The 25,419-nt window shown below is 42.1% G+C and overlaps 1 protein-coding gene across 11 annotated transcripts in view; it reads left to right on the plus strand.

The window, feature by feature from the left end:
- Positions 1-25,419, plus strand: part of DENND2B (DENN domain containing 2B) — a 171,440-nt gene that overhangs the window by 139,698 nt on the left and 6,323 nt on the right. For all 11 annotated transcript variants that reach the window (XM_083838168.1, XM_083838172.1, XM_083838165.1 and 8 more), the window contains 7 exons: positions 719-859; positions 3,736-3,884; positions 20,879-21,056; positions 22,131-22,172; positions 23,087-23,198; positions 24,185-24,424; positions 25,028-25,114. In XM_083838168.1, the coding sequence (XP_083694294.1) occupies positions 719-859; positions 3,736-3,884; positions 20,879-21,056; positions 22,131-22,172; positions 23,087-23,198; positions 24,185-24,424; positions 25,028-25,114 (949 nt within the window). The remainder of the gene's footprint in view (positions 1-718; positions 860-3,735; positions 3,885-20,878; positions 21,057-22,130; positions 22,173-23,086; positions 23,199-24,184; positions 24,425-25,027; positions 25,115-25,419) is intronic.

Raw genomic sequence — 25,419 nt, forward strand, 5'->3', positions numbered from 1 at the left:
AAAATAATAGTCCTCTCTATCCGTAAGAAGTTCCATCTGCTTATTTCAAAACTAGATTGCCTGCCCTGCGTCATGTCAAACAGAAAATGATCTTCGTGCTGGCACCCAGTGTAAACAGCTGGGCATGCTGATTCCTGAGGCTGCTCACAGCTGTCTTCAGCGTGGCACAGACTGCAAAGTGACTGTCACCACAGCCAGGCCTCTTCCAGGGCTCTCCTGGTGGAGCCCTGCTGGTATCATAGTGTGGCAGGTGTGCTTTTCTTGCTGGTCTGGCTTTTTCCTGCCCAATAAATTGCAATGGAAAAGGTGCCCTCCTTAATGCAAATCTCAGGTTTACAACTGAGATTTGATGCTCAACTGGCCTGTGATCATGGGGTTTGTCTTGATCTTTCTGTTCTTCAGCTCACCCTGTTGTTTGGGCCAAATCCCAACAACATAGATCCATTTTTGCCACATCTTCTTTTAGCTTTCCAGGTTTGTTATTTCTTCCTTGTCTCTCTTTTCAACTGCATTCACAAAGGGCTTCATTTTGTAACTGGAGGATGGATCATTATAGTAGGATCAAGTTTAATGGTAGTGAAGAAATGTATGGAAACGGAGAATTAAACTTAGATATGCCATGTGTTTAGGCACATATGAGCGAGAAGTTGTTTCAAAAGTGTATGTGGTGCTGACATGTTCTATCTCTTTTCTCTTTTATGTCTTACCAATGGATTAGATCCTGGATGAGGTTGAAAGGAGAAGGGGCATTTCTGCTGCCTTGGTTTATCCGTTTATGAGGAGTCTGATGGAATCTCCTTTTCCTGCACCTGGGAAGACAATCAAAGTCAAAACCTTTCTACCTGGAGCTGGAAATGAGGTAAAAAGCAATTGCAAACATTAAGAACCAAAGCCTTTCCTCTCATCACTCCACTAACAAACAGCAAAATTAAAACAGGAGGAGAGGTACAGAATACTGCAAGTCATGTGGGGTGGTACTCCTTAAAAAGAAGGTGCAGGAGCTGCACCAGTGTTAATACATTAAAGCTTATTCCAGCTGATGATTATAAACCAATTTATCGTTATGTATTTGCTATTTGTATTTTTTAATAAGTTGCGTGTAAGCAAAAAAAAGTTCTAGTATGCCCGGCCCAGTGCAGTTAACAGAACTACAGCATTCTTGGGCTTTATCACAACGATAACAAGCTAGCATACATGTAAGTTTGGAAATGAATCTTTTTGGAAATAAATTCCTTTTACCTTGGCCTCAAACCAATATTCTATATTTGGAAAAGCAGGCCATATAAAAGTTTCTGTGTGTATGTGCACGCGTGTAATAATTTCATTTTTTTACTGACTCAAGTAGCTAGAAGCCTACCCTTATAAAACATAGGCCTTACTAGAAATGAGTGTTGGTAACTTAAAGTTTTTTTTTGTAGCTTGAGGCTTACTAGCCATTTGGCATGACAAATTCTCAACTCTGCATGTCCTGATGTTAGTATGCAGCAGATCCATGCAGATGGGCAACTGTATAGAGCAATTATATTACTTGAGATAAGAATAGAATTGGGCCCACTTAGTGAAAGCTGGAAAAAAATAATCTTTTTAGGGTTATTTTACAACCCCTAGGGTTAGTTCTACAGCACTATTTCTATTTTTACATTGGACCATATTTTCTCCAAGTGCAATGCCAGTGGCTTCAGTGGAGTGGACCTGTAAAGTCACTTGGGATGAAATGTAAAGGGTGCCTTGTAACAGTGACTTGCAGGGAATTTTTAAGTCACATGCATTTTCTCCTGGAGAAGCAAAGGGAAATTGAAAGGCTGATTGGTGTAACAGTGGTAAGATCGGACAGTGCTTTTTTGATGTGAATGTATATGGGAACCATGGATCTGCAGTTTTTCTATCCTCAGCTCAAGCATTTGAACTCTCCCAGAGAAAAATATTGAGATGATTCCAAACAAACAAACAACTCTTTTTCTGGCTGAGCTTTGCTCTCTGTTATGCTAGTACAAACTTGCTATTTAAATGGAATACATTGGTTTAATTAGGAACAGAATCTTGTCCTTCCATTGTGGCTCCTCTGGCCTAAACAAATATGATGATTAATTGGGAAGTAGACAGTATGTTTCTTTGTAAAGAGCAGACTGAAGCAGAAGGCTTTGCCAAGCAACAGAAAACATCTATGGCATTTGTAAAAGCTGCCGTAACTTGCATTGCGTCCTACCCCCCAGCAAGATTTTAGTGTTGGAAGTTTTGCAGCAAAACTAACTCCTCATGATTTGGCACATAAATATGATCGGAGCTTCCAAAACCAATGCTAAGGAATTGAAGTGGACACCTTTATTGAATGTGAGAAAGGGTAAGCAGGCAACATTTCCCTAAGAGGTATCAATGGTACGTCACCATTCCACAATTTGATTCTTTCTGTTGTCTGGGTCAACAGCACACCAATGGGTATGTAATACTCTGTCACTCTAATGTTTATGTATTTCTTAAAAAAATCGATTAACGGTACACAAATACTGTTCTGAGTGACTTTTTAGAGTCCTATGTCACTGTTCAAGAACAGTATTGCAACTTAATAGGTATGAAAAGGTTTAGTTTCAGTGTCCTGTGGTCTTGCTGCTGATCATATCCTTAAAACAGTGTGTTTGTGAGGAATTTTGTAAGGGCTACTCAAGTTTATTGCTACTCAAGCAGTACTCTATGCTAGTGGAATGTGGTGTCATGTGCATGAAAACATAGAAGTGGTTTAAAGCAGTAAAGTGACGGTGATTTTTGGACATGTGAGAAGGAGATGTATATATGTTCCTGCTAATATGTCTACAGAGATTTCAACACAGCTTTAAGTCGGCCAACTTTTCCCCTTTCCCTTCTGTTTCCTCAAATTCCTCAGTAGTTCATCATTTGCTGTCTTGCACTTCGTATTTTTCTTCTTCTCTTATTCTCTTCTTCATGTTATTTTTCTGTCTTCTTTTTTCTGTCCTCTGTCTTCAAGCTCCACATCTGAGCATGTCAATTGCAGAGATATAATAAAGGAAGATATAATAATCGAATCAAGCAAAAGGCATTTGAGAAAAGGAAGGAGAGGGCCTGAGGTCATGGATGAAGTATGAAAATTAGACTTTAAAGGGATGTCACAAGTCACCATCTAAGACCTTGTCCTGACTCCCCAGTTAAGTATATATATATATGTGTGTACATATGTTTGTGACAAAAAAAAAAAAAAAGGCTATAAACACTAGCTAGTGACTTATGTGTCACAAAGGAGTGAAAATGAAGTAAATTGTTATTAAATTTTGCACTACACTTAAGTTCAGTCCTTGACTTCCATCTAGATGTGAGTTTGAACTGCTAGCTCTGTTGATACCAAATTTACCTTGTCTTTATGGCTGTTTTAACCCTGCAAGCTTCCAGTTCCAGTGTTTCCAGTTTGCTGCTTGCTTCCTACTGTTGACTCAGCCAAGCTTTACATCTCTGACAGGATGTTTAGAAGGCAGAGTTATGCATCCCTAGGAAATGATAGCAGATTTAGTGCATACAACTGTATTCTGGGAAGAAAATTACCTGATAGTGAATTCTGTAACACGCCGTTTCTCTGGAGTGCTGTGCCACCAGCCTCTGTTTCCAAAGGAGGATGGGCACTGTTCTCCATGCCCACTCAACAGGCAAGCCTGGACCAGGGTGCCGGGTGCCCCTGGTGCTGTCAGCCCTGACTACTGACAGTGACTGATGTTTGTTAAATGTGTTCAGGTCATTGAGCTGCGGCGGCCAATGGACTCACGTCTGGAGCACGTGGACTTTGAATGCCTTTTCAAGTGCCTCAGTGTTCGTCAGATCATCAGGATCTTTGCTTCTCTCCTATTGGAGCGGCGTGTGATTTTTGTAGCAGACAAGCTCAGGTAAGTGACAAAGGAACCTGAACCTCATGGTGTTAGGGCACTGCTATCTCTTGACACAAAAAGCTTTAAGAAATGTCTAGAATGACTGTCAGATGTGAAGATCCTCTCACTGCAGGATTTAAATAATTTTTAAGTCAGTGGAAGTTATTTGCATCAAGTGGGGAACACGTTCTCTACCTGTCACTAGCTACGAGCTGCTTGTTCTGTTTTAGCTCCATGTCTGTAAAATCGTGATACCAGTACTTATCTGCTTCGTAGTCAACAAATGTTTGCACAACATTTTGAAGTAATATAGTCCTAATAATATTTCATTTCTGTTTTGGAACAAAGTACTCATGAACAGTAGCAGAGATCATCACTGTGGTGCTTCACCTTTGGCCATACAGCCACCCAACAGCCACCCAACAGGTGAAGGGGGTGAGGTACAGGTCATGACTCCATGTGGCCTTTACCAAGAAAATGGGAGCTCCGTGTAGGCTGCACCTCTGCCCTGCAGCAAAGAATCAGGCCTTTTTTAGACGCTTGTGTAATCTATATATGAAAGCGTGGGCATTGTAAAGAAGACATTCTTTGCTGTAGCATGACAAATAATAAAAGATAGCAAATCAAAGTAAAGACTATAATTTATTAGATTCAGAAATATCCAGCATCTTTTAAAAGGACACAAAAGACAGTATGGGTGGTTAAAAACACAGATGGATCTACCCAAACAAACTCTCTTAAGCACTTTATCAGTCCTGACCTTCTCTGAATGACCGCCAGAAATAATAGCTGCACTTAGTGGCCGCCAGTGTATATAATAGCAAAAATACTTTGCATAGTAAAAGCTTTACAACCTTTAGGGGAGAATTTCTTAAAGCTGCAGACCCTTCTCAGGTTATAAAGTTATTTCCTTAGCAGTCTTTTTTGTAGTCTAGAACAACAGGACCATTTTATTTCATCCCTCCCCTGTCAGTAACCCTTAGTTTGAATGAACATTTGGGATAACTTAATTTCACAAAAACTCCTGGTGAGAATTGTGCAGCTAGTCCAGGGTTTCTGCAGTACCTTACAAGATATGTGAGTCACACCATGAATATTGGGGCAGGTGGCTTTTGAAAATACTGTTGATGTGCTCCTTCTGACTGTTTTTCTACTGCATGCTTGATTACATCATTTTGCCTGTTCCTATTTTACTGTTCATATAGCAGAATCAGTGGCACCCACAAGTCTTACTCTAAGTCAGAATGACACAGTTCTGTGTTGCTTCAAATGGCACAATGATTTGAGTGGAAACTCACTGAAATGGTACAGAGGAAATGAGGGCTATACTGTGCTGCTGCCAACCGTTGCACTGCTTCAGAGTTCCCAGTTACTTCTTTTAGTGTTCCGGTTTGGCAGAGTACCCTAAACCTTGATCTTGACGGTGGGCATGGTACTGTGGGGTGGCTTTCTGCAAGAGCCATCCTCAGCTGTGAGGGGACAGAAAGCAGTCATTCTCAGGAGTGTTTCTCTGGGAAAGCTGGCCTCACCAATATCATGTAATGCTTCTGGGCACTGTTCAGAGAAATGAAACAATTAAACCTACTTTGACAGACTTGTAGCATCTTGCCTTGGAAAACAGTTCATGTTGCTGATGCTGAGGCTAATGAGGTCTTGTGGCTGCTCCTGTAAGAAGGGACAGAAACCTTCTTACAAAAAGGTTTATATACATGTACTTTATTATCTATTTTATTATACCTACATGCAGCCTTTATTACATACGTTGTTTTGTTTCTGCTAAAAAGAATATGACATAATCTGACGTGGTAGATAAGGCCCTGGATAAAGTCTCGGGAATCCCAAGTTCTCCTTCTGAACCCGCTGACCTGCTGTGTGATGCATGCCGGAAATGTAGCTCCTCTTTTTAGTTTTTTCTTTCTTATCTTTTGTTTGGTCTGTCTGGGATCCTAAATGCTCCAGGACAGAGAATGTTTCTTGCTCTGTGTGTGTGCATAGTTATACTTGATACAGCATGGGGATCTAGGAGGTACTGTAAAAGAGAAACTAATAATGAGTCCTTTGACAAAGGCCCCAAGAAAGCGACAGTAAGAAGTGGATTTAAATTCAATACTTACAGAGGTTTTCATGATTTAAATGGGGATGAAGTCTAAAATGAAACACTCTGGCTTTGGGCTAATAACTGTCTGTCTTGGAACCTTTGGCTTGTCTGACATGAATTTTGTTTATGGGCATCATGGCTGAAACTGAAGGAGTTTACCAGTAACGTGGAAAAAAAAAAGAAGTGAAATATCTTACAGGTCCGGTCTGTGGGCCCAAAGTACCAGAGCAGGAAATTAAAAAGATTTTACAAGGGTTTGATTTCTGCATGTACCCAAAAAATAGCTTAGAAATAAATGATGAGGTTTAGGCTTCAACAATGAGATGCAATGGGTTTTTGTGGCTGCCTATTTAGCAGGTCTCCAAGCAATAAATGATTTCACACATTATACAAGTTTCAGAAAGTCACACCTAGTGAAGTGAGATTTATTCAATAAATTGTTATTTATGGTTCTTATATTGCCTGGAGTGTGAAAATTTGTTCCAAAGACGTTGCCATCTTTCAATACAGAATGTGATGCTACCAGCAATAAGGAAGCAATAGTAAGGTTTCCAATGACAAGCCTGTGAGGTAGCCTTGGTTGGTTATGCATGTGTGCAGTTAGTTGTGTTTTTGTTTTTGTTCATTTTTGTTTTTGTCTGTTTTGTTTTTGTTTTTCCAATAGGTTGCTTATATTTTTTTTCTGCTTGAAATTGAGTGAATAAATCCCTGCAGATATTTGCTCACCTTCAAAAATCCATTTGAATCTGCCAGTGACCTTTCAGTATTTTGCTTTCCATGAATAGTCAAGAAAACAACAGAGAAATAAAGATAAAAACAGAGAAATCTGGAGGAATAATAAGTCAGAAAAAGGACACTTAAAGGTCCAATTCCTCAAACATCTATCAGCATCTGTCCCATCCTGTCCCATCCCAGTTCCAATACATGTCCCATCTGGGAGCCCTTATTTATGTTCCTGGTATTCTGCCTGATCAACCCAGCTATGAAAAATCCCACAACTCTGCCAGCTGCAAAGGAAGAGCTGCTCTGGTGCAGTCCTTTGGGGCTTACAAAGCAAGGCAGCAGATGCAAAATCAGGGGGTTCCTGGGCTCAAGGGACATTGGTGTGACTGCAGGCACGAAGGTAGCAACAGAAAATAAATAGATAGCAAACACTGGAGGGAAAATATTTCTTTGCTTGTTTTAGTTTTGTGCTGAGGAGATGACTTTACAGGCATGTTTGCTGAGGGGCAGGGTATTGAATCACGCCTGAGAGAACAGGCTCACTGACTTTTCCCCTAAATGCATAGAGAGGGGGAAAGGAAGGACTTGGGCATCTCAGTGTCACTTTGTTATAATCCCATTTTTTTATGAATAAAAAGTGCTGTTGCTGTAATCTGCTATATTGTGAAGGACTTTGAGCATATTTTGCTTATATTTCACATGTGGGTCCAATCCAAAGCCAGCCGGAGTCAGTGAGAGCATTTGGATGGGGCTTGTCTTTTGCTGTGGATTGAAATCCAAGAGTATTTTTTTCAGTGGAAAGCTTTAGGGGCTGCAAAAGGTGTCTGTTGAGTCCCTTGTAAAAGGCAAAGTAACTTCTCATTGTCTTTTTTTGTTTGTTTGTTTTAATGAGATATTTCAACTACTTATCAGTGATGCATCAGCATGGGCCTCAGAGAAAATCTCTCCTGACAGGAACGGGTTTTATGCTTCCAAATCATGTAAGTGAACTCAGAAATGTACCCCAAGGCAAGGGTGGGCCGTGCATTTTCTCTGGCAGTGCCAGCTCAGGAAGTCCCCTTTCCTGCTCGCCTTGTTTGTTCCTGCCCCAGACCATGCTCTCCTTCACCCAGAAGGCGGTGGTGCCAGCCCAGCCACAGTAGGAGTTACTCGTTTTGCAGAGTTTCCCCAAGCCAGATAGCCCTCTCAGCGGAGAGCTCTCATGCTAGGACACTGTTTTCCTCCCTTAGGGATGACCACAGATGACTGTCTTCTCCCGGAGAGCTTTTTCCTTCCTGTTTCTCTGCCCCTCGGCCAGCTCACGTGCCCTGGCCCGTGTGGAGCAACCTGGCGCGACACAGACCAGCTGTCTGTCACCTGGTGGGCTACAGCCCTGAGCTACCCTTCTCTGCAGTGCTCACCCCATGAAGTCAAGAGGCACTGTTGCAAGCAGAAGCTAGGCACCCACTAGGTGGGAAGACTTAACAGCTGTTAAGGATAAAAACCACCCTGCCCCTTCCCAAAGTATTTGGGACTGCCAGGAGGAATCTATTCCAGCACAACTGTAGAAAGTTCAGGCACATCCCAGACCTGACCAAAGGTTATAGGCTCCAGACAGAAACACTGACTAATGCAGGACAGAAGCATAAATATGTAAATATTTGTGGGAAGTCATCCCGCAGGCATGTCTTTGTTAACTTTGAGGAGCAAAAAGGGAGCAGAGTGTACTTGTATAAAAGTGCAAAGGCTTTCAGAACAAACGGTGGCATTTTCCTAATCTCACGGACAGAGACAGTTTAGGGCTGTCCATGTTATGCTCGGGATGTTCAGGGAGCATTGACGCTTGTCCTCGTATTTGAATCTATTGTTTTGGAAGTCATGAGGTTATGCTAGAAAGCAGCACATTTAGCAGTTACAAGGCTGGTCCCAGTCTCTCTGTACCTACCTAGAAAAACAATATTAGGGATCCTTTTCATCCAGCAGAGAATATCATAATATAATCTCGTAGCTCAAGTTAGCACGTGCAGATTCAAATAGGAGTTAAGTGGCAACATTTTGGTAGTAAGAGTAAACTATTATTTTTCAGCCCTGTAGCAAGGTCAGGTGGAAAAGCAAGACTAGTTAAATTTTGTGCAGATTAATAAGGTAGAATATAATCCCCTACTTCCCTTATTATTATTTATTAATAAAATTAGGATATAATTCTCACAAACTAATCATGGTAATTGGTAATGAAGCCTGGCCAGGCTCACCTGCTTCCTGCTCCTTACCACTAGTCTGCCATATCATAAAACTCATAAGATCTGCCAACCTGCAGGTTGAAAGGTAAAAATGTATATGTTGGGATGGAGAGAGAGTGTGCTCAGTACACAGATAGTGATCTCTGGCCAGGAATAAATATTTCCTTTACTTTCCCCTGTCACAAAAACCTCCACAAAAAACTGCGAGGTCAATTTGACAGCAAATGCATGCCAGAAAGCAATTTTTGAGGTATACTTTACAGTGTTCAGTCTTTAACTGATCTATACCACTTCTGAGGAGAGGCTGCAGGAGACACAGCTGTGTCTTCTCTTGGTCACAGCTGGCACAGCCCTTTATTGAGCCAAAAGTTCAGCTCTTTGTCTCAAGGAAAACTTTTTTTTCCCCATCATCATCTGTGCATTGAAGACGTTTAGAGATGCAATCTACCATACCTGTTGAAATGTGTAATAGCTTCCAGATCTTCTGTCTTCTTTATTTCTTTCCTATCAAATAAAGCTGTAATCTTCCGTGAGTAGGATGTTTGTATGCAGCCCAGACCTGCAAGATGATGAGTGCCTCATCTTACCATCTAAATGCAAGAATTGGAAGTGTTCAATGTGATGTGAAATTGGTAGCTTAAGGTAACTAGCAGAGGTGTCTCTTCAGATTTTGAGAGAGAAATTTTGCACTTTGTTCTGCCTTCTCAAGAGAGACTTATACTTTGTACCACTTGGAGTGGTACCAATCTGGCATTGAGATACTGTGATGACTGATGCCAGTAGGGAAACTGTACATTGACAGTATTTCAATGGATTTTCTCAGGAAATGTATCAGGCAGAAGAGAGCCTGAGAAACAAAATGAACTTTCTAAGTCCCTGTCTTGTTTAAGATTACACAGTCCCATAGAAAAGCAATGACCTTTTTAATATGTAGTAAGCTTCGCTGGTGTTTTTTAATATGCCATATCACTAGAAGGGTATAATAAGCTCGTATAATTTTCCTTTTCCTCCTTTCCTCCTGCCTTTTCCTTCTTTCCGGTAATATTTACTCAGGTCACCTTAGGCTTTGGCTAAAGCTCTACTGTGGGAAAACATCATCGTTTTCTCACTTCTGGTTTGTGCAACAAAATTCTTTCGCTCTTCCACTTCACCATGAAAGAGAATGGCATAAAATTATCTTCTGGATTGTTTATTGGTGTAATAACTGTATGTCAATAAGTTGCAACAGTTTCCCAACTTGTCCTTTAGCTCCGAGTAAGGGGATTTAAACAGATTCTCTGTTAATGGCTTTTGAATAAGAAGGATTAGGGTGTTGGAATTGTTCTTCTCCTCCTTTGTCACTATCTAGAAAAATTCTCCGTCCCGCTTTACAGCTGTCATGTTGTTAATAGTGAAGTGATTGCCAGTGAATCTGACCAACAGCGTGAATGTTAACAATGACTGGTGGGAATGAAGTGTCCTGGTGTGGAAAGCGCAAATAGTAGCTGACACTCCTCTGGAGCACCTGGGCCTGAACCACTTTCATTATGGTCTTATGCTAAGAAGCTGTCCTGCAGGAAGGGTCTAGGTAACTCTATGGGCACTAAGGATAACTTTCTCCTTTGAAATGTTGGTTGTTCTTTTAACCACCTGACAGAGCTTGGGCAAGTAAGTGGTTGATGTGTCCGATGAATGATTTCTTGCCAAAAATCTGTTTCTGAAAAACAGAAAGAAAGCTTCCTGTATAGTCCAAACCAAACCTGTATTTGTTTGTTCTTGGATAGTATGTATCCTCTAATGAGGGGTGTAATTATAAAATGTTGGAAGTCTAACTGATTAACTGATTAACAAATCCAGTGGCAGATTAACAAATCTGTTTAGCTAGGAGACATCTTCCTTGGCTGTTCCTCCCAACACCTCCTGGCTGCTCTATGGCACTGTAATGTACCTGCTTATTCCTTATGCTGTTGACAATAAATCACAGTTGGGCACAGGAGCTCTACTCTGTAACATGGGCTGCCATGAGCATCACAGACATGGTCTTTGTTCTCTTTGTTGTCATCTTAGAAAATACTAAAATTTGAATAATAATACTCTTAGAATGTATTTTGAACACCTGAAGTTCTGTGATATTCTCTGTTCTGATTAGATGGGATATTTGCCATGACAAAAAAAATAGAAAGGCTTTTCTGTGTACGTGCTTATGAACAAACTTTCATGGGTGAGCAATGAAAGGACAGGCAAGCAGCATCACGGACCCTCACTCTTTCTGTGCCACATTGCCTCATGCACTTGCAAAGTGAGGCTGCTGGTGCAACTACAACGGTAGGACAAGATCACACATGATAGGGGAGAATGTTGCAAACTTACACCAAACGAGATGTGGTCAGAGAAGAATTTATGGATGAAGATGTTGTCCACTCATTTTTATATAAAATATGGTGAGGAGGGACCAGAAATGGACAACATCCACAGAGGATGACACAAACCTTCAGATGGATTTCTTGCATTAATTGTACCCGTTGACACAGCAGTGTGGCAAGTTCTGTCTCCACAAGTTAAAGTCAGAGAAAACAAGTCCAAAAAGTGGTTTGTGAACACTGTGTTTATAACAAAAAATGGCCTCTCTGGCATCATCAGTAGCATGGAGGACTCATTGTTTGGGCTCTCCACAACTCCTTGGAATCTATCCCAGAATTACCTGTACCACTGGTGCCCCACTGATAAGGACACAGCACTGCCAGACAGGTGAGGCCATATTATGATTCCTTTATGAGAATTTTACAGGCTCATCTTTTCTCAGTCTGCATCACACTGGATAACACCTGAAGTGTGACTCATCTAGCAAAACAAGGTTAGGGTTTGGCTTATTTTGATGGGGAAGAAAACACCATATGAGGGGCATGAGGGATAAGTAGCTACACTCTTTGAGTTGTAAGCATAGTTAAAAGAATTCTGTGAAGGAGGATAACTGATAATTGGCTGATGTGATGTAGAAAATATGCATTTCCTACTTGGTTTGTGTCCCCTCTCCCTGCCAGTGTTATCACTCTGGCCTTGTTTGCACTCAGTGAGATATCACAAAGCTGGTTTGCAGAAAACATGTCAGCGCTCAGATTAGGGGAGCCACTGTGACTTGAATCTGCCTTTCTTTCACATGTGGTAAATGCACAGTTAGACTCCAACTTCTGCATCAGGCTGGTGCCGCCACATGCAAGAAGCCTGGCTTGGAAAGCAACGAAGTGTCCTTGAGGCTGATGGGCACGTTCCAATAGCAGTGCTGCTGGTTTGCTGAATCAGTCTCATCCTGGGAAATGCTCAGCTCCTGGATAACATTTTTCCTTTGTTACACTCCTCTGATAAGTGAAGAATTTTGACCTGCTTCTTGGGCTGAGTTGTTAGCTCACTGCTGATACTGGGTAGTACGTGTTACAGTTCATCTGTATTAAGCAGAGAGGGGAGATCTCCCATCTTCTATTTTTAGAGAATTCTTTATGCTGTTGTATACAACAACTGTAGCAGTATTTGTTGAAGTATGGGTAGTGATTAGATATAAAACGTTCAAACCTGGCTGCTGAGTTGGGGTTGGGCAGAATCATGATGAATATAGAGGCAAGAAGCAAATAAGTGTAGCAATTACTAAGGAATATTCTCTCTCTCTCTTTTTTTTTTTTTTCATGGCAGCCAAGCCTTTATTTTTAGTTTGGTTTTAAGTAGAACATCAGCAGAGAAACATTACATCACAGTGTAGATTCAATCTGAAATTAAGCCTGAAAAGGAAGTAAACATTATAAAATGGCAATGATTTCCATAATTATTGCCTTTTATTCAAGTATGGGTATAATGGCTGACCTCGCAGAGACTGCCAGCCTCTCTGTACAGTCCTTTCTAATAGGAGCTGCGACAGGAGGAAAAATGGTAATAAATTCTGGCTGCTGTAAACAGCTGAGTTTAATACATGCTGCAGTGCTCTTTACACTGTCTTAGACAGAGGAGAGATGGCTTTTCTCTTGTGCCCCAGGGGAGGTGGACTGCAGGGATGCCTGTATCTAGCAGAATCCGAATCAGAAGCTGCCTGTGAGCAGTGTTTCCCATGAGCAAAGGGCCGTGCCAGGGAGATGAGAGGTGCCCTGGCTGCAGCAGGAAAGTCCTCGTCCCCATGTGCCCCTGTGGGGTGGGCCCTTTGTAAGGGGGTTCTGCCATGGGGAATTCGCTGTTGGGGAGAGAATCTAACAATTTAATTAAAAGTAAATTAAGGCATTAAGAGTTAATAAATGTATTAATGGTATATTAAAATTAAAAATAATTAATACATTCAAAAATTACAGTGTCTCTTTCCAAACGACCTTATAAAGGCTTGAGGGATTCTCTGTAGTTTGTTTTACCCCTGAAGGGCTTCTAAACAAGCAAAAAAGGATTCAGATTTCAGATGCTGAAACATGCCTTGCTGACAAAGAGAAGCTAACTTTACAGCCATTCAAACAGCACTCCTTTCCACAGCAGTCAGGGTACTCATGGCTCAAAAGGGGCTGTCATGTCTTGTGCGTGCACTTGTGGGCTGATCTGATGAGAATAGAAGTGGAAGAAGGAAAGGTCTTTTAGGCTTCATTTCAGCAAAGTATTTCAGCTTGACAAAAGTAAATTAAGGCTGAAATTGTGCTGAAGTACTTCTCTGAATCAAAGCCTAAAAGAGTATTTTGCCTGTTCCCTTATGCTTGAGTTTTAATTGGTGAAGCGAGACATGAACTAACTATAATTCCTGCTATTCTGTAATCATTAGAAATGATTTTTCTATCAGTGTCCAGGTAGGTTACTGTGTTAGAATTAATTTGCATTTGTTTCAAACAGCAATAAGCTAAGCACTAATTCTGGTGTTCATTTTGGTTGTAATCTCCTGTCTTGCACATATAGATATATGTAATCATTGTGGAGGAAACTTATCTTTTCAGTTTGCAAATTTTTCCTGATAGAAACCATGCATTTGTGTGTGTTTGCTTATCAGCAACTTGCGTGTAATGCGGGGGCATGGTACAAAACTGGCTGAAGTGTAAGAATGTTGATAATAACTGATTTGCATCTGTACCTGCATCTGAAAGCAGTCCTATGAATAGGCAGATCTCCCAGAGCCTTTGTTAATTGCAGACCTTATGCACTAACACATAAAGGTATCCTTTGATCTGTAATCAGCAGTGAGGTTACCCAGGGCAGCTTCGCTTCTCAAACATCTCCAGTTCAGCTTCGCTTCAGTATTGAGTTACAAGCACTAAGGTATTTATTGCTTCATTTTCTTCCTGGTGAGGAGGTTGTCCCATATGCTTCCTGCAGTCATCTTCTGTCATGCTCCCCCAGCCCTCTCTGCATCTGATGCTGCACCTCTGAATGTGGCTATTGTTCACGAGTGCCTGTCTTTGCACATTCCCTGACTCAGGGCCTTTTCTCATGGCCATAGCCATGCAGTCCGATTGCTCCATCACCGTGCTCTCTTTTCCTGTAGCAACAATGACTCACATGATTTTGTTTTGAAATATTCATGGGGTAGGTCTTCTTGCTAAAAAGCTGCAAAAACATGTCATTTATTTGGTTTGAGTCAAAAGAGAGGAATTCCAGGATTTTTTCCCTATTTAAACAGCCTGGAGTGGTAAATGAGAAACAATCAGCAATAATTTTGCATAGGTAGAAAAGCCAGCATGTTTGAGAATTTCACACAGCCTGGATAATTGAAAATGTCCTGCCTCATTGTATCAAGGACTCATTCTTAAATTCTCATTTTATTCCTCCCTGGCCTATCTGGGGAGTAGTTGGTGGTATCTGGGTTAATGAAACACATGTTCTCACAGCACAACAGCCCCAGGCACGAAGCACAAGCCATTGATCTAGGGAGCTCTGGGTGCCTGCCACCTCAGAAGGGGGTGCCTCAGGGTCAAGGAGTGTACTGCAGCTGAGCACTCACACTGGGGAGCAGGAAAAAAGCAGTAACATCTCCCTGTCATCATCTAGCTCTTCAGACAGACCAGAGATCTTCAAGGGCTTCCTTTAAAAGCTGGCCTCCTGCAGGAATGCTGCAAGAGCTGATTGCAGCGAGACGGCTGCAGTATGGAGACTGTTACTCATGATACTAATATATTTTCATTTATATCTTGTCCATGATGCTGTTACTTGGTCTTATCCACCTGAATGAAACTGCTGCTATTATTTAGTCTTATCCACTGAGAGAAATGTTTATTTTTTCAGTGTTTGGGTGCGTGTTGTATCTGGTGCAGTGCAGTTCTGACCCAAATGCCAGCCTGTGCAGTAACCGGAATCCGCCCCCAACACACACACTCCATTTCTCATCCAAACTTTAGCAGTCTGCCAGAATTTTCACCGCCATTTTCCCTTTGCTTGATGCCTTTCCAACTGTCTGCTTTTTCCTTCCCCTCTGCCTCTGCAGTTTGTGTGTGGTGAAGGAGGAGGCTGGCCAAATTCTCGGCCTTGTAGTTTCTTCCCAGAGCCCTTTACAGTCCTCTGCAAATCTCTCAGACCATTTCGTCTTGCAGAGTTGTTGCAGACTTCGCCCTCTCTCTCAGAGACTGGATGGAACTAACCCAAGATCTGGGGAGGTGTTGAAGGGTGCAGTAGAAAAGTGTCAGGCGGCCAGTCCTGCTACAGAGTTCATCAGTGGCATGAGGACAGGAGCTACCACAAGAAAGCACTGCTGTGGCCTGTGATCAGACACGTGGGTGTGTAATACCCACCTGAGTCAAGGTATTACACTGGGAAAGGTCAGAGGCTCCAGACTCCAACCACAAGTGGGAGGAAGCCCTCCCAGGCAGACGAGGGGATGTGGGTCAGGAAGGTGACGCGGTCACTGAGCAGTTGTAGGCTGGAGCATGTATGCGTTAAAACAGCAGCTGAAGGTGTTCAGCAAATGTGGACAGAGTAGCATAATTAAGTCAGCAGGAAGAAATGAGAAACATGAAAAGGCTGTGGAAAAGTAAACACAGGCGGTGGAAAGACTTCTTTGTGAATTTACATTTTTGGCTTCATTTCTCCATCCAAGGAAACAGCAGGACCAGTGCTGTGCATGGTCCAGAGCATCCACGCAGAGCTGGCGCCACCCCTAGGGTGACAGACCTGCTGTGTGGCTTGGACCTACATGTAGGGGTGGTCCTCCCTCCCCTCCTGGCAGATTGAGCTTGTCCATTCCTTGGGAGAGGAGGAGGAGGAGGCAGGTGTCTTCTCACCTGTCCCTCTTTTCAATGTAAGTGCCAAAACGACAGTGGGGAGGCGTGAGGGTAGCAAGGCAGGGTCCAGGAGGCCTGCCAGCACATGGTTGTCCACACTGGAGGCACAGTCTTGGATTTAGGAGGTGCTTAGTGTGTGCGACTCCCTCAGGTGTCTGAGAAACTGTAGGTGGAGGGAGGAGTGAGAAGGAATACAAGTTTTGGCTGTTAGTATGAAGAAAAGGCAGTTGTCAAGTGTATCTGTGGGATATTACCAACGTCAGTAGTGTGTGTAACCAAATATGACTTTAACGTTTCATGGGAGCTGATGGCTTGCAGCACTCAAAGACCAATGGTCTTCCGAAACAGACACATCCAGAACTGGCATCTGCATTGGCAGTGCTCCCTGCAGCCAGGACAGTGTCCATTCACTGTTCAACAGCAGACAGCATGTGCTTCTGAGAACCCGGTGATTGTGCTATGGTATATATCGATGATTAGTTTTTAATGTAGACTAGGTTTGGGGTAATTTGTTGGTGAAGTGAGCTGGAAATTGATAGCAGACATCATCCCATCTATGGAATAGTAAATGTGCTTGATCTCCTTCTCTGTTGTTCTCTCTCCAAGGTATAGCCTAGTATCTGCCAATACCAAATTCAGCATTCCCAGAATTATATACTTTTTTCACTGAGAGGCAGTAGGTATATTGAGAAGTAGGTATATCGTACAGCCTTAGGAATAGAAATGCTCCAGCAGCTACTACTTAAAGAAGCAGTATCACTTTGTGTGCCAAAATCTCTATCATTTTGGTCCTAAAGTCAAATTATGGCAATTTAGCTCATTTCTGTGCGTGGGATGAGCTGTAACAAGTGTTTGTGCTGCAGTCTGTGACATGAGAGTGGCATTATCGGTTCGATTACCATTCTTCTATTAAGAGATAAAACTGAGTCATGTGAATTTGCTTTTGACGTGGGCATTAACCATGCAGTCCCTACAATTCAGCTGAGTCCTGACAGTATCTGAAATTCATATACCTCGTCTCTTTGTCTGACCTTTGTGTCTCCACATGCAACAAGGAAAAGTTTCTATGTGCTACCATGAGAAAATGATTTGGAGAACAAACTACCTCAGTGGAAGAGAAATCAACTTTGAGTAGGAAAGAAGCAGTGTCATTTTTTGCCTATAAAGTGACAAAAGACCTTTTCTTAAAGAGTTGCTTTGATGATGATGAAACCTTTCCATTTCCAGGAAGATTCAAGTTGTATAATTGTAAATGTAAAGGAGCAGTGTCTCTCGTTTCCTGTCATTATTGATAGGCTTATAGAGAAAATGTCAGATTTTTTTTCTTTATCAAGAATGTATTAATAAGGTGGTATAACACCATGTTAGTACTTTCACAGCAAGAAGGTCATGGTGTTTTTTTTCTAATCTAATTAACAAAAAGGACAGCAAGAGCCCAAACCCGGGCAAATTCCAAGTAAGGTTAGGCATACGTTTTTAACAAATGACAACCATGGGAAAAAAAAAAAAAAAAAAAGGAAGTAGAAGTGGTGAATCACCTGTGTTTTGAAATCAATTGGAACTGGCTATTTTCTCTAGAAATTGTTCACTAGTTTTGCTTTAGCTGAGTGCAAATTTCTGGGATAGGTACAGCTTAATGGGATGAGTTCAGTGGACTGGGCGCGTGCTGAGTATCCTGACTATATAATAGCCTTACATATCGATGTTAAAAGAAACTTCCCTTATCCCACAAAAGTTACAAACCCAGTCACCTTTTCACAGTTGATTATAGTAGTAGGCTTATTCAGCGTGTACGGTTAAATGTGCCTGCGGGACAACCCATCGCTGATAGACCAGGCAGAAGTCTCCGTCAGCAGCTCTGCCGGGACAAAGCATCCATCACGGGGTGGCAGAGCAGCCCGTGTCTCTGGGACACGTGGCTCAGCAGCGGCACTGCCGTGTGTCAGAGGGAGCGAGCCCCATGCCAGCGTGGCACGGGCACCCCAGCACAGCTGGCCCTGTGCTGCAGTGACCATAGGGCGTCTCCCGCATGCACACCAGCAGTTCTTCCCCTCTGAACTATGTGGTGCTTTATGCTCCTTGTTAGTACATGACTCATGCAACGGTTTGGTTTCTTGTGCCCATGGATAAAATTACCTGCACATAGGTAATAAACGCAGCCTTTTCCAGTAGAATGACAGCTAAAATATTATGCAGAGTTTTTGTAAAAATGCATGAACCAGATGAAGAAGCCTACTCTCAAGAGCTGCTCTCTGTATTGTCAAAACTACCCAGGACTATTACAAGTGAAAGTATTCTGAAAATATTCTGTGAGTTTTCTGTTGCTTTATTTTGTGTGTTTCACACACCTTAAAGGAAATAAGCCATCTGATTGACTTCACATTTCTCATGAACAAGAACATTTGGGACAGCATGTGGGTTGCACAACTTGAAAGGAAAAAGTAGACTTGTTTTCCTAGGATAGGACTTTCTTCTTCTAATTTACAAAATATGCTTCTCATGAATAATAATACCCTTTTGAAAGGATTTGAATTGTATTTTAGAGATTTAAATTGTGGGTTCCCTTACATCTGTTCTCTCTGAAGTTGACCTTACGGAATGTAAAAGCCTCACACCAAAGTGAAAGATATGTATCCTTTGTAATTATCTTTCCAGCTATGGCAGAGACACAGATGCTTTGGACAAGTAAGAGTTTGGTGACACTGGTGGGTGTCTTCAAGTCTCTCTGACCTCTGCACAAGCAGTGCCTGTGCATGGAGCCTTAAAAAAAGCACAGGCCAAGGGGCTGACAAGGGCAATGGTGTGACCTGCGGGATGCTCGCCAAGCAGGGTGCTGCCACATGCTGTGTTCAGCTGCTGCGCTGCCCTAACCGCCTTCTGGGAAAGCTCTGAAGGAGAAATCGATGTCCTGGGCTGGAGCCCGAAGCCTCCCCTAGCGTGGGAATAGCACACACACGAGGATGCAGGGGCTGATTTACGTCACAGCACTGTGTGTAAAACAGCAAGTTACAAAAGGGCATTCTATAGAAAGGAAAAAAATATTCACTGAATATTAGAAGAATGTTTGTCTTCCTGCTTTTAGCTTGGCCTGGCTCTTTTTTTAGTCATTCATGTAAGACGACCGAATCGGTAGCAGTTGAAAATGCCACAGCATCATTAAAGTGAGCTTGAGAATTGTGCTGGGAGTCTGCACCGTGCTCTACAGTTCTTCCAAAACACAGCATTATGTTTGGTACTGCAGGCACTCTAGGGACCAAAATAGGAGTCAATATCAGCATCGTTGCATGCTATAAAGAAAAATTAGAGAAACACGTAATTTTACAAGAATACTGGTTTAGGCTTCATATGTTATAAAAACATGCTGTAATTGATAGACCTTAAAGGAAGTATCAAGTAAAAAAAAAAAAAAAAAAAACAAACAAAAAAAACCAACAACAGAGTAAGAAGACAAGTGTTTACAATTTTTATGTTTCCCAAAACTTTTCTGTCTTCCTCCTCTAATTCTCGCTTTTTCCATTCACCAAACTTCAAAAGTTAATCACTGACAGGAACAAACAGATGAAACCTTTCTCCTGGCCCTAGGATAGTCAAGTAAAAATGCTTCTGAGAGTTATTCCAGTGGAAGTCTGATGCCACCTAAAGTTTCCAAAAAGTCTTGCAGTAAAAGAAATCAGCATGCCCCCTTCCTGCTCCCCCCCCTGTCCCAGCATTCTCAAGCAATAACCGCTCTGAAGTTATTAGTTATTTATAGTTATTTGTGGCTACATTAAGCACAGCAGAAGTTTGCACTGTGAGAAAATTAGCTCAGTCATGCTAGGCAGGGTAAAATCCCAAATTTCTGTCATCCTCAGCATGGAAGAAGCAGACATCAATTCAGTCCAAAATCAAAGCTCTGTAACGGAGACTTTATTCCCCTGCAGTTAAAACTGGCTTGGTAATGAGGTTCCTTTATTTTTTATGTTTGGAGACCATGTAACTGTAAAAGGGAATCAGATTCAGTAGGTGGAAGGACAACGTATGCAGTATATGTTCCGCCAACGACATTAAGCCTTAGTATTTAGGGTATGCTGACATGGATATTTCTGAGCAGGGTTAATGCCATGATCACCACAGTTAGTCAGTAAGCCCATCAAAATACACTGCACTAAAAGTAGGCTGTTGTCACAAAAATACACAAACTTTGAAAAATGTGTCGCTTTTACTAATTTTCTTTGGAACAAGCATTGTTGTTTTTTTGTTTATTTTTATTCTGTTTTTATCTGAGTTAATAGTTTTTCTTAACAATACTTTGCATCAATTTTTATTTTTTCATTTGCTTGTTTGTGTACCAGTGATTCACGTAAGAACACCAATATTGTGCATTGTTAATACTTAAGTGGTCATTACAGCTGAGAACTGCAGTTGGTTTGTGATTTCAAGCAGTCATTCAAAGTGGCTGTTATTTACTGTTGTTGGGAACATTAAACATCATCTTCTAGATCATAGTCTCCTGACTGCTGTGATGAAACAAACTGATTCTAGTCTTTTAGCTTTAGTTTCAAGTCACTTAAAGGTGGACATGGGAGGAGCTACCACGCTCCCCATTGCAGAGGGAGTATGGACTGGAACGACACCTAGGTCATCAGAAGTCAGAAGCAATATGTTGAAAAGCATATGGGGAAACGGGGGCAGCCCCTTGGGCACTTGCGTTTTAACACACTAGTTTATCAGCTGGTGATACATGTTCTGGATGAACAAGCTCTGCTCACACAGATGTTCCTCTCTCTTCAGCACCCTCTCGAGCTGCTCGCACGCCGTGGTGGCTCTGCTGTACCCCTTCTCCTGGCAGCACACCTTCATTCCTGTTCTGCCCTCATCCATGATTGATATCGTGTGCTGCCCTACGCCCTTCCTGGTGGGACTGCTCTCCAGCTCTCTGCCAAAACTGAAGGAGCTGCCTGTGGAGGAGGTAGGAGCTGGCACCAAAATTATTTGCCTGGACTAAAACTGGCCTTGCCCTGGAGAGAGGCACAAAAGTCCACATGTGTGTAATTTTTAATATTCCTTTTTGTTTCTTCTCTGCCAAATTCTCATGTACAACTGCCTCTTGGTAAAACCGCAGTTTTAAGTTTAGTCTTCTCTTTTATCCCGCTCTCTGTGCCTGGCACCTTGACAGAGAGAAGCAAATCGTAACCTGGTTAACAATTAAGTAGTGTAAATATTCTCATTTCTTTTGATTTTGTTGTTCCTGGAACAACAAGAGGAAGTACGAAACGCCAGCTGCTATGACACCTGTTAATGCTAATGGAAGTTGTGCATGAAGCCATAGGCAGGAGAGAAAATAAAGCCTTTAAGGCCTTTTTTTTTTTTTGTAACTTTTAAGACTTTGCTAATACTATATTGGAATTCAAATGAGAGTTCCACTTCATCAGTTCTTCCAGTAAAATACCACCAAATTCCTCAAGGCCACACTGTTCTTTCTTACTTCTCTTTTCCTGTCATTTTTCTATTAAATCATCTTTTTGTGCCCACTTTCAATATATTGTGTGCATCAGGTCCTTGTAAATCTCTGTTGTTTTCCTCCCACTCTCCTAACATTGCTCTCCCACATCTTCCCAGCTCCTTCTCGCAGCATCAGTGCTTCATTAGCATCAACATTTCACACCCTTGCACTTCAGAAGTCCTGCTGCCTAAGACAGTACCATTTTCTTTGAAGCCCTCTGAAATACTTGTCATCCACGTGATAGCAAAAAATGATTACCAATAGCTTGCATTAAGTGTGAGAAAAAAACCTGCCTAATCCTTTTAACTTTTTTTTTTTACATATTTACAGATCCATTGTACTAGATCTGTTGTATTTAATGATGATAAATTAGACTTTGAGCTCTACAGAAAGAACTTCATAAACCTGTTGTTTTCATAGCAGGAATTTGATTCATGTTGAGGCTTGGGACCATTCAGATGATCTTTCTCCATTAAAAAGCAGACACAAATGTTTTCTGTCTCTTAATACATATTTCACTGTAATGTTTTATTTCTTCAGGCTTTGATGGTTAACCTGGGATCTGATCGATTCATCAGACAGGTAAAGTACAGCTTGCAATGTTGCCACACAGCTTAGCAACCTGTTTAGTCCTATCATATTATTAGGTTTCCATTTTTTTTTTTTTTTTTTAATCAGAGATGTGTGGCAGGAACTGTGCAATAGGCAAGACACTAGGAAAAAAATGCTCATTTTCTGTTTCAGTTGCAAATTGGCACTACTCTCCTCAGGTATCCAACAGGGATTGAGGCCGTAAATGTCAGAAGAAATCAAGAACTGTGTTTGCGGTGTAAAGAAAGCATCCAAAGATAACAATATCATGTTAGCAAGAAAACTCACAGTGTTAGAGACAAAAATTGCAAGGAAGTCTCTGAGTGAGAGAGGAAAGGTAGAGAATAGCAGTTTGGTAGCAGAAGCAGGAGCCTTGTGAGCCAGGAGATGAAGGATCACCATCTCCTGGAGTAATATGGCACTAGATAACTTCAAAAGTATCTGTCTGCAGGTTAGGTGAGTAAATTTCCTTGTATCCCTGGAAGACATGACTGGTGAGTAGTGGTTGCACTGCTAAGATTCTTGTGTCTGCTTGCTTTTGCTGAATAAGCTTTAAATAAGTTGAAGACAGCAGTGGGGCAAAACCCCAGAAAACAAGATATGCTAGAATAATAAGTAGAATCAAGTACCAAGCAGCTGTGTATACATGTAGCTAGGTTTTGCTGCCTTGGTCTTTGGATTATTTTGCTCTTTGAATTATCTTTTCTGACTTTAAGAGTAATGAGAAATCTTGTTCAGAAATACATGATAGCTGCATATATGTTTTTATTATTTCATTTATGTAGTCATGACAGTAGCTAACTGATAAAAAATGCTTTTCTTCTGAATTTTAATCTGTGCAAAAGTATGTACTATAGTTGCTGTACATGATGAATGTGATCTAAAGATTTTTTTTCCTCTGTCAGATGGATGATGAAGACACGCTGTTACCTAGAAAACTGCAGGCTGCTCTGGAGCAGGCTCTAGAGAGAAAGAACGAACTGATAAATCAGGATTCAGATAGCGATTCAGATGATGGTAAGTTCATTTGGAAACAGGCTCATTATTAACAGACACGTAGTTGGTATTCTGACTTTCTACCCAGGAGAAAGAAAGATGTTAGTACTCAAATACCTTTTGCAGTATCAAAGATAATCTCTGAACACATGGAATGGGACTGATGACATCAACACACAGTAATACATTATCAGCAGTCTTAGTTTCTTTGTAACTGACATGCACGTGAGTACTTTTAAGCCTTTACTCAAAAAGAGTTTTGCAGTTAACTTGGCCCTGGTTCAATCCAGATAACTATACATGTTTAGAAGTGTGTCTGAATTCAGAGTTGCTGTTGACTCTTGATATATTCAGGGGAGGGAAGCAGGTACCTCCCAGGAATGGTTTCTGTACTAGAGGGGCTGAATTGCCTTGGAAGGTTCATATTTCTCACCAGCAATTATAAAAAGAGCCCAGGGCGAATTTAACTGACTGTGGTTAAATGGTATGCAACGGGCCTCTATTCAGTTTTTGAAATGTATTTCTACTCATCTTTGCTTTACATATGTAAAATTATTTTAACATCTCAGAAGCGATGAAAACCTAAATTCTACAACACACCCTTTTTGATCTGTTTTGGTACAGGTTCATTATCCCCAGAGCAAACATTTTAATTCGCAGTCATACAGAATTTTGTTAAGAAAACACTTATTCAGATTTAAAGTAAGAGGTATAATTTTGATGAGGCACCCACAGAATTTTTAATTTCCTAACCTGTCTCCTGAGGATTTGTATTTCTTGTTGATTTTTAGTTACGCAACATCAGTTTTGTAGGCTGGCACTCTTGATTATAAAGCATTGTTCCCTATCTGACACATATCCATGGCCGCAAAGGATTTGGTACAACTCCTTTCAGTTATTAGCATCAATAAACTGCTAGATGACAGTACCTGGCTCAGGGGGGATGACAACACTGACAAATCTGGGAGCAGCTGATTTTGGTCTCTTATTGCTGCCTTGTTTTGCAGAATGTAACACCCTGAATGGATTAGTGTCTGAGGTTTTTATCCGATTCTTTGTGGAGACCATTGGCCATTATTCCCTGTTCCTAACCCAGAATGAAAAAGGAGAGCGTGTCTTCCAAAGGGAGGCTTTCCGTAAATCTGTGGCCTCTAAGAGTATCCGGCGCTTCTTGGAAGTGTTCATGGAATCCCAAATGTTTGCTGGTTTCATCCAGGACAGAGAGCTGAGAAAATGCAGGGCAAAAGGTAAGGGTGATGTCCTTTGCTGTGATGCAGATCACGTGCATTTCACACTGATCCAACAGTTAGCATCTTCATTTGCTGTCGGAGCCTAGCAAATTCTGTGTAGCTAACAAACCGCCAGAAGCACGTTACCTGCTTCTCACGGGGCTAAATGGTAGCGATCGCGCAAAGGCTTTAACCAGGAGAATCCACGGCTGAGCGCCTTAAATCACTCAAAGGCAAAATTGCTCGTGCCACAGCAGTGCTGCGGCGAAGGGCACAGCCACCCCTGGCGTGGAGCTGCCCGGGCGGCTGCCCTCGGAGGCGCACCGTGGCAGGGCCCGCACGACAAGGCTGAGCGGCGCAGGAGGGGAACGGGGCCGTGCTGCGGTTCCCGGGCGGGCTGCAGCGCCCCCCCCGGGGCCAGGGGAGGGCCCGGCCGGCCCCAGCGCCACCGTGCGGGGCGGCGCTGCCAGCCCCGGCCGCCGCGGCCTGCGAGGCGCCGTGAGGGGGCCCCGTGGCGCTGCGCGGGCGGCGAGCGGCGGGGCAAGGCGGGGGGGATGCGGGGGGATGCGGGTTGTGCTGCACCGCGCGCCGCCCAGCCCCGTCTTCCCCCCTGTCCCGCAGGTCTCTTTGAACAGAGGGTTGAGCAATATTTGGAAGAGCTTCCGGACACCGAGCAAAGCGGAGTAAACAAGTTTCTGCGAGGCCTTGGTGAGGAAAATCTTTACAAGTGTTTCTGAAATGGATGTGCATGTCTGGGTGTTGTTGTTTAAATTCAAAAAAGCCTTGCCTGAGGTGAGATGAGATGATCGACTGGTGGTTTCGGTATGCGATAGGAAGTATCAAAAGGAAAAAAAAAAGTGAAAACATACTTAAACCTGACAAAAAGCAGATTTAATTATGATCTCTGTGAACATCTTCATTTGGGGAGAAAAAGCAGGGAAAACATAATTGAATAATTGAGGAGGAAGAAAAAATAAGAAGGTAGACTACCAAAGACTCTGTCAGTTGGCTAT

The sequence above is a fragment of the Anser anser genome (genome assembly GCF_964211835.1).
Source record: "Anser anser genome assembly, chromosome: 5".
Classification (NCBI taxonomy): Eukaryota; Metazoa; Chordata; class Aves; order Anseriformes; family Anatidae; genus Anser; species Anser anser.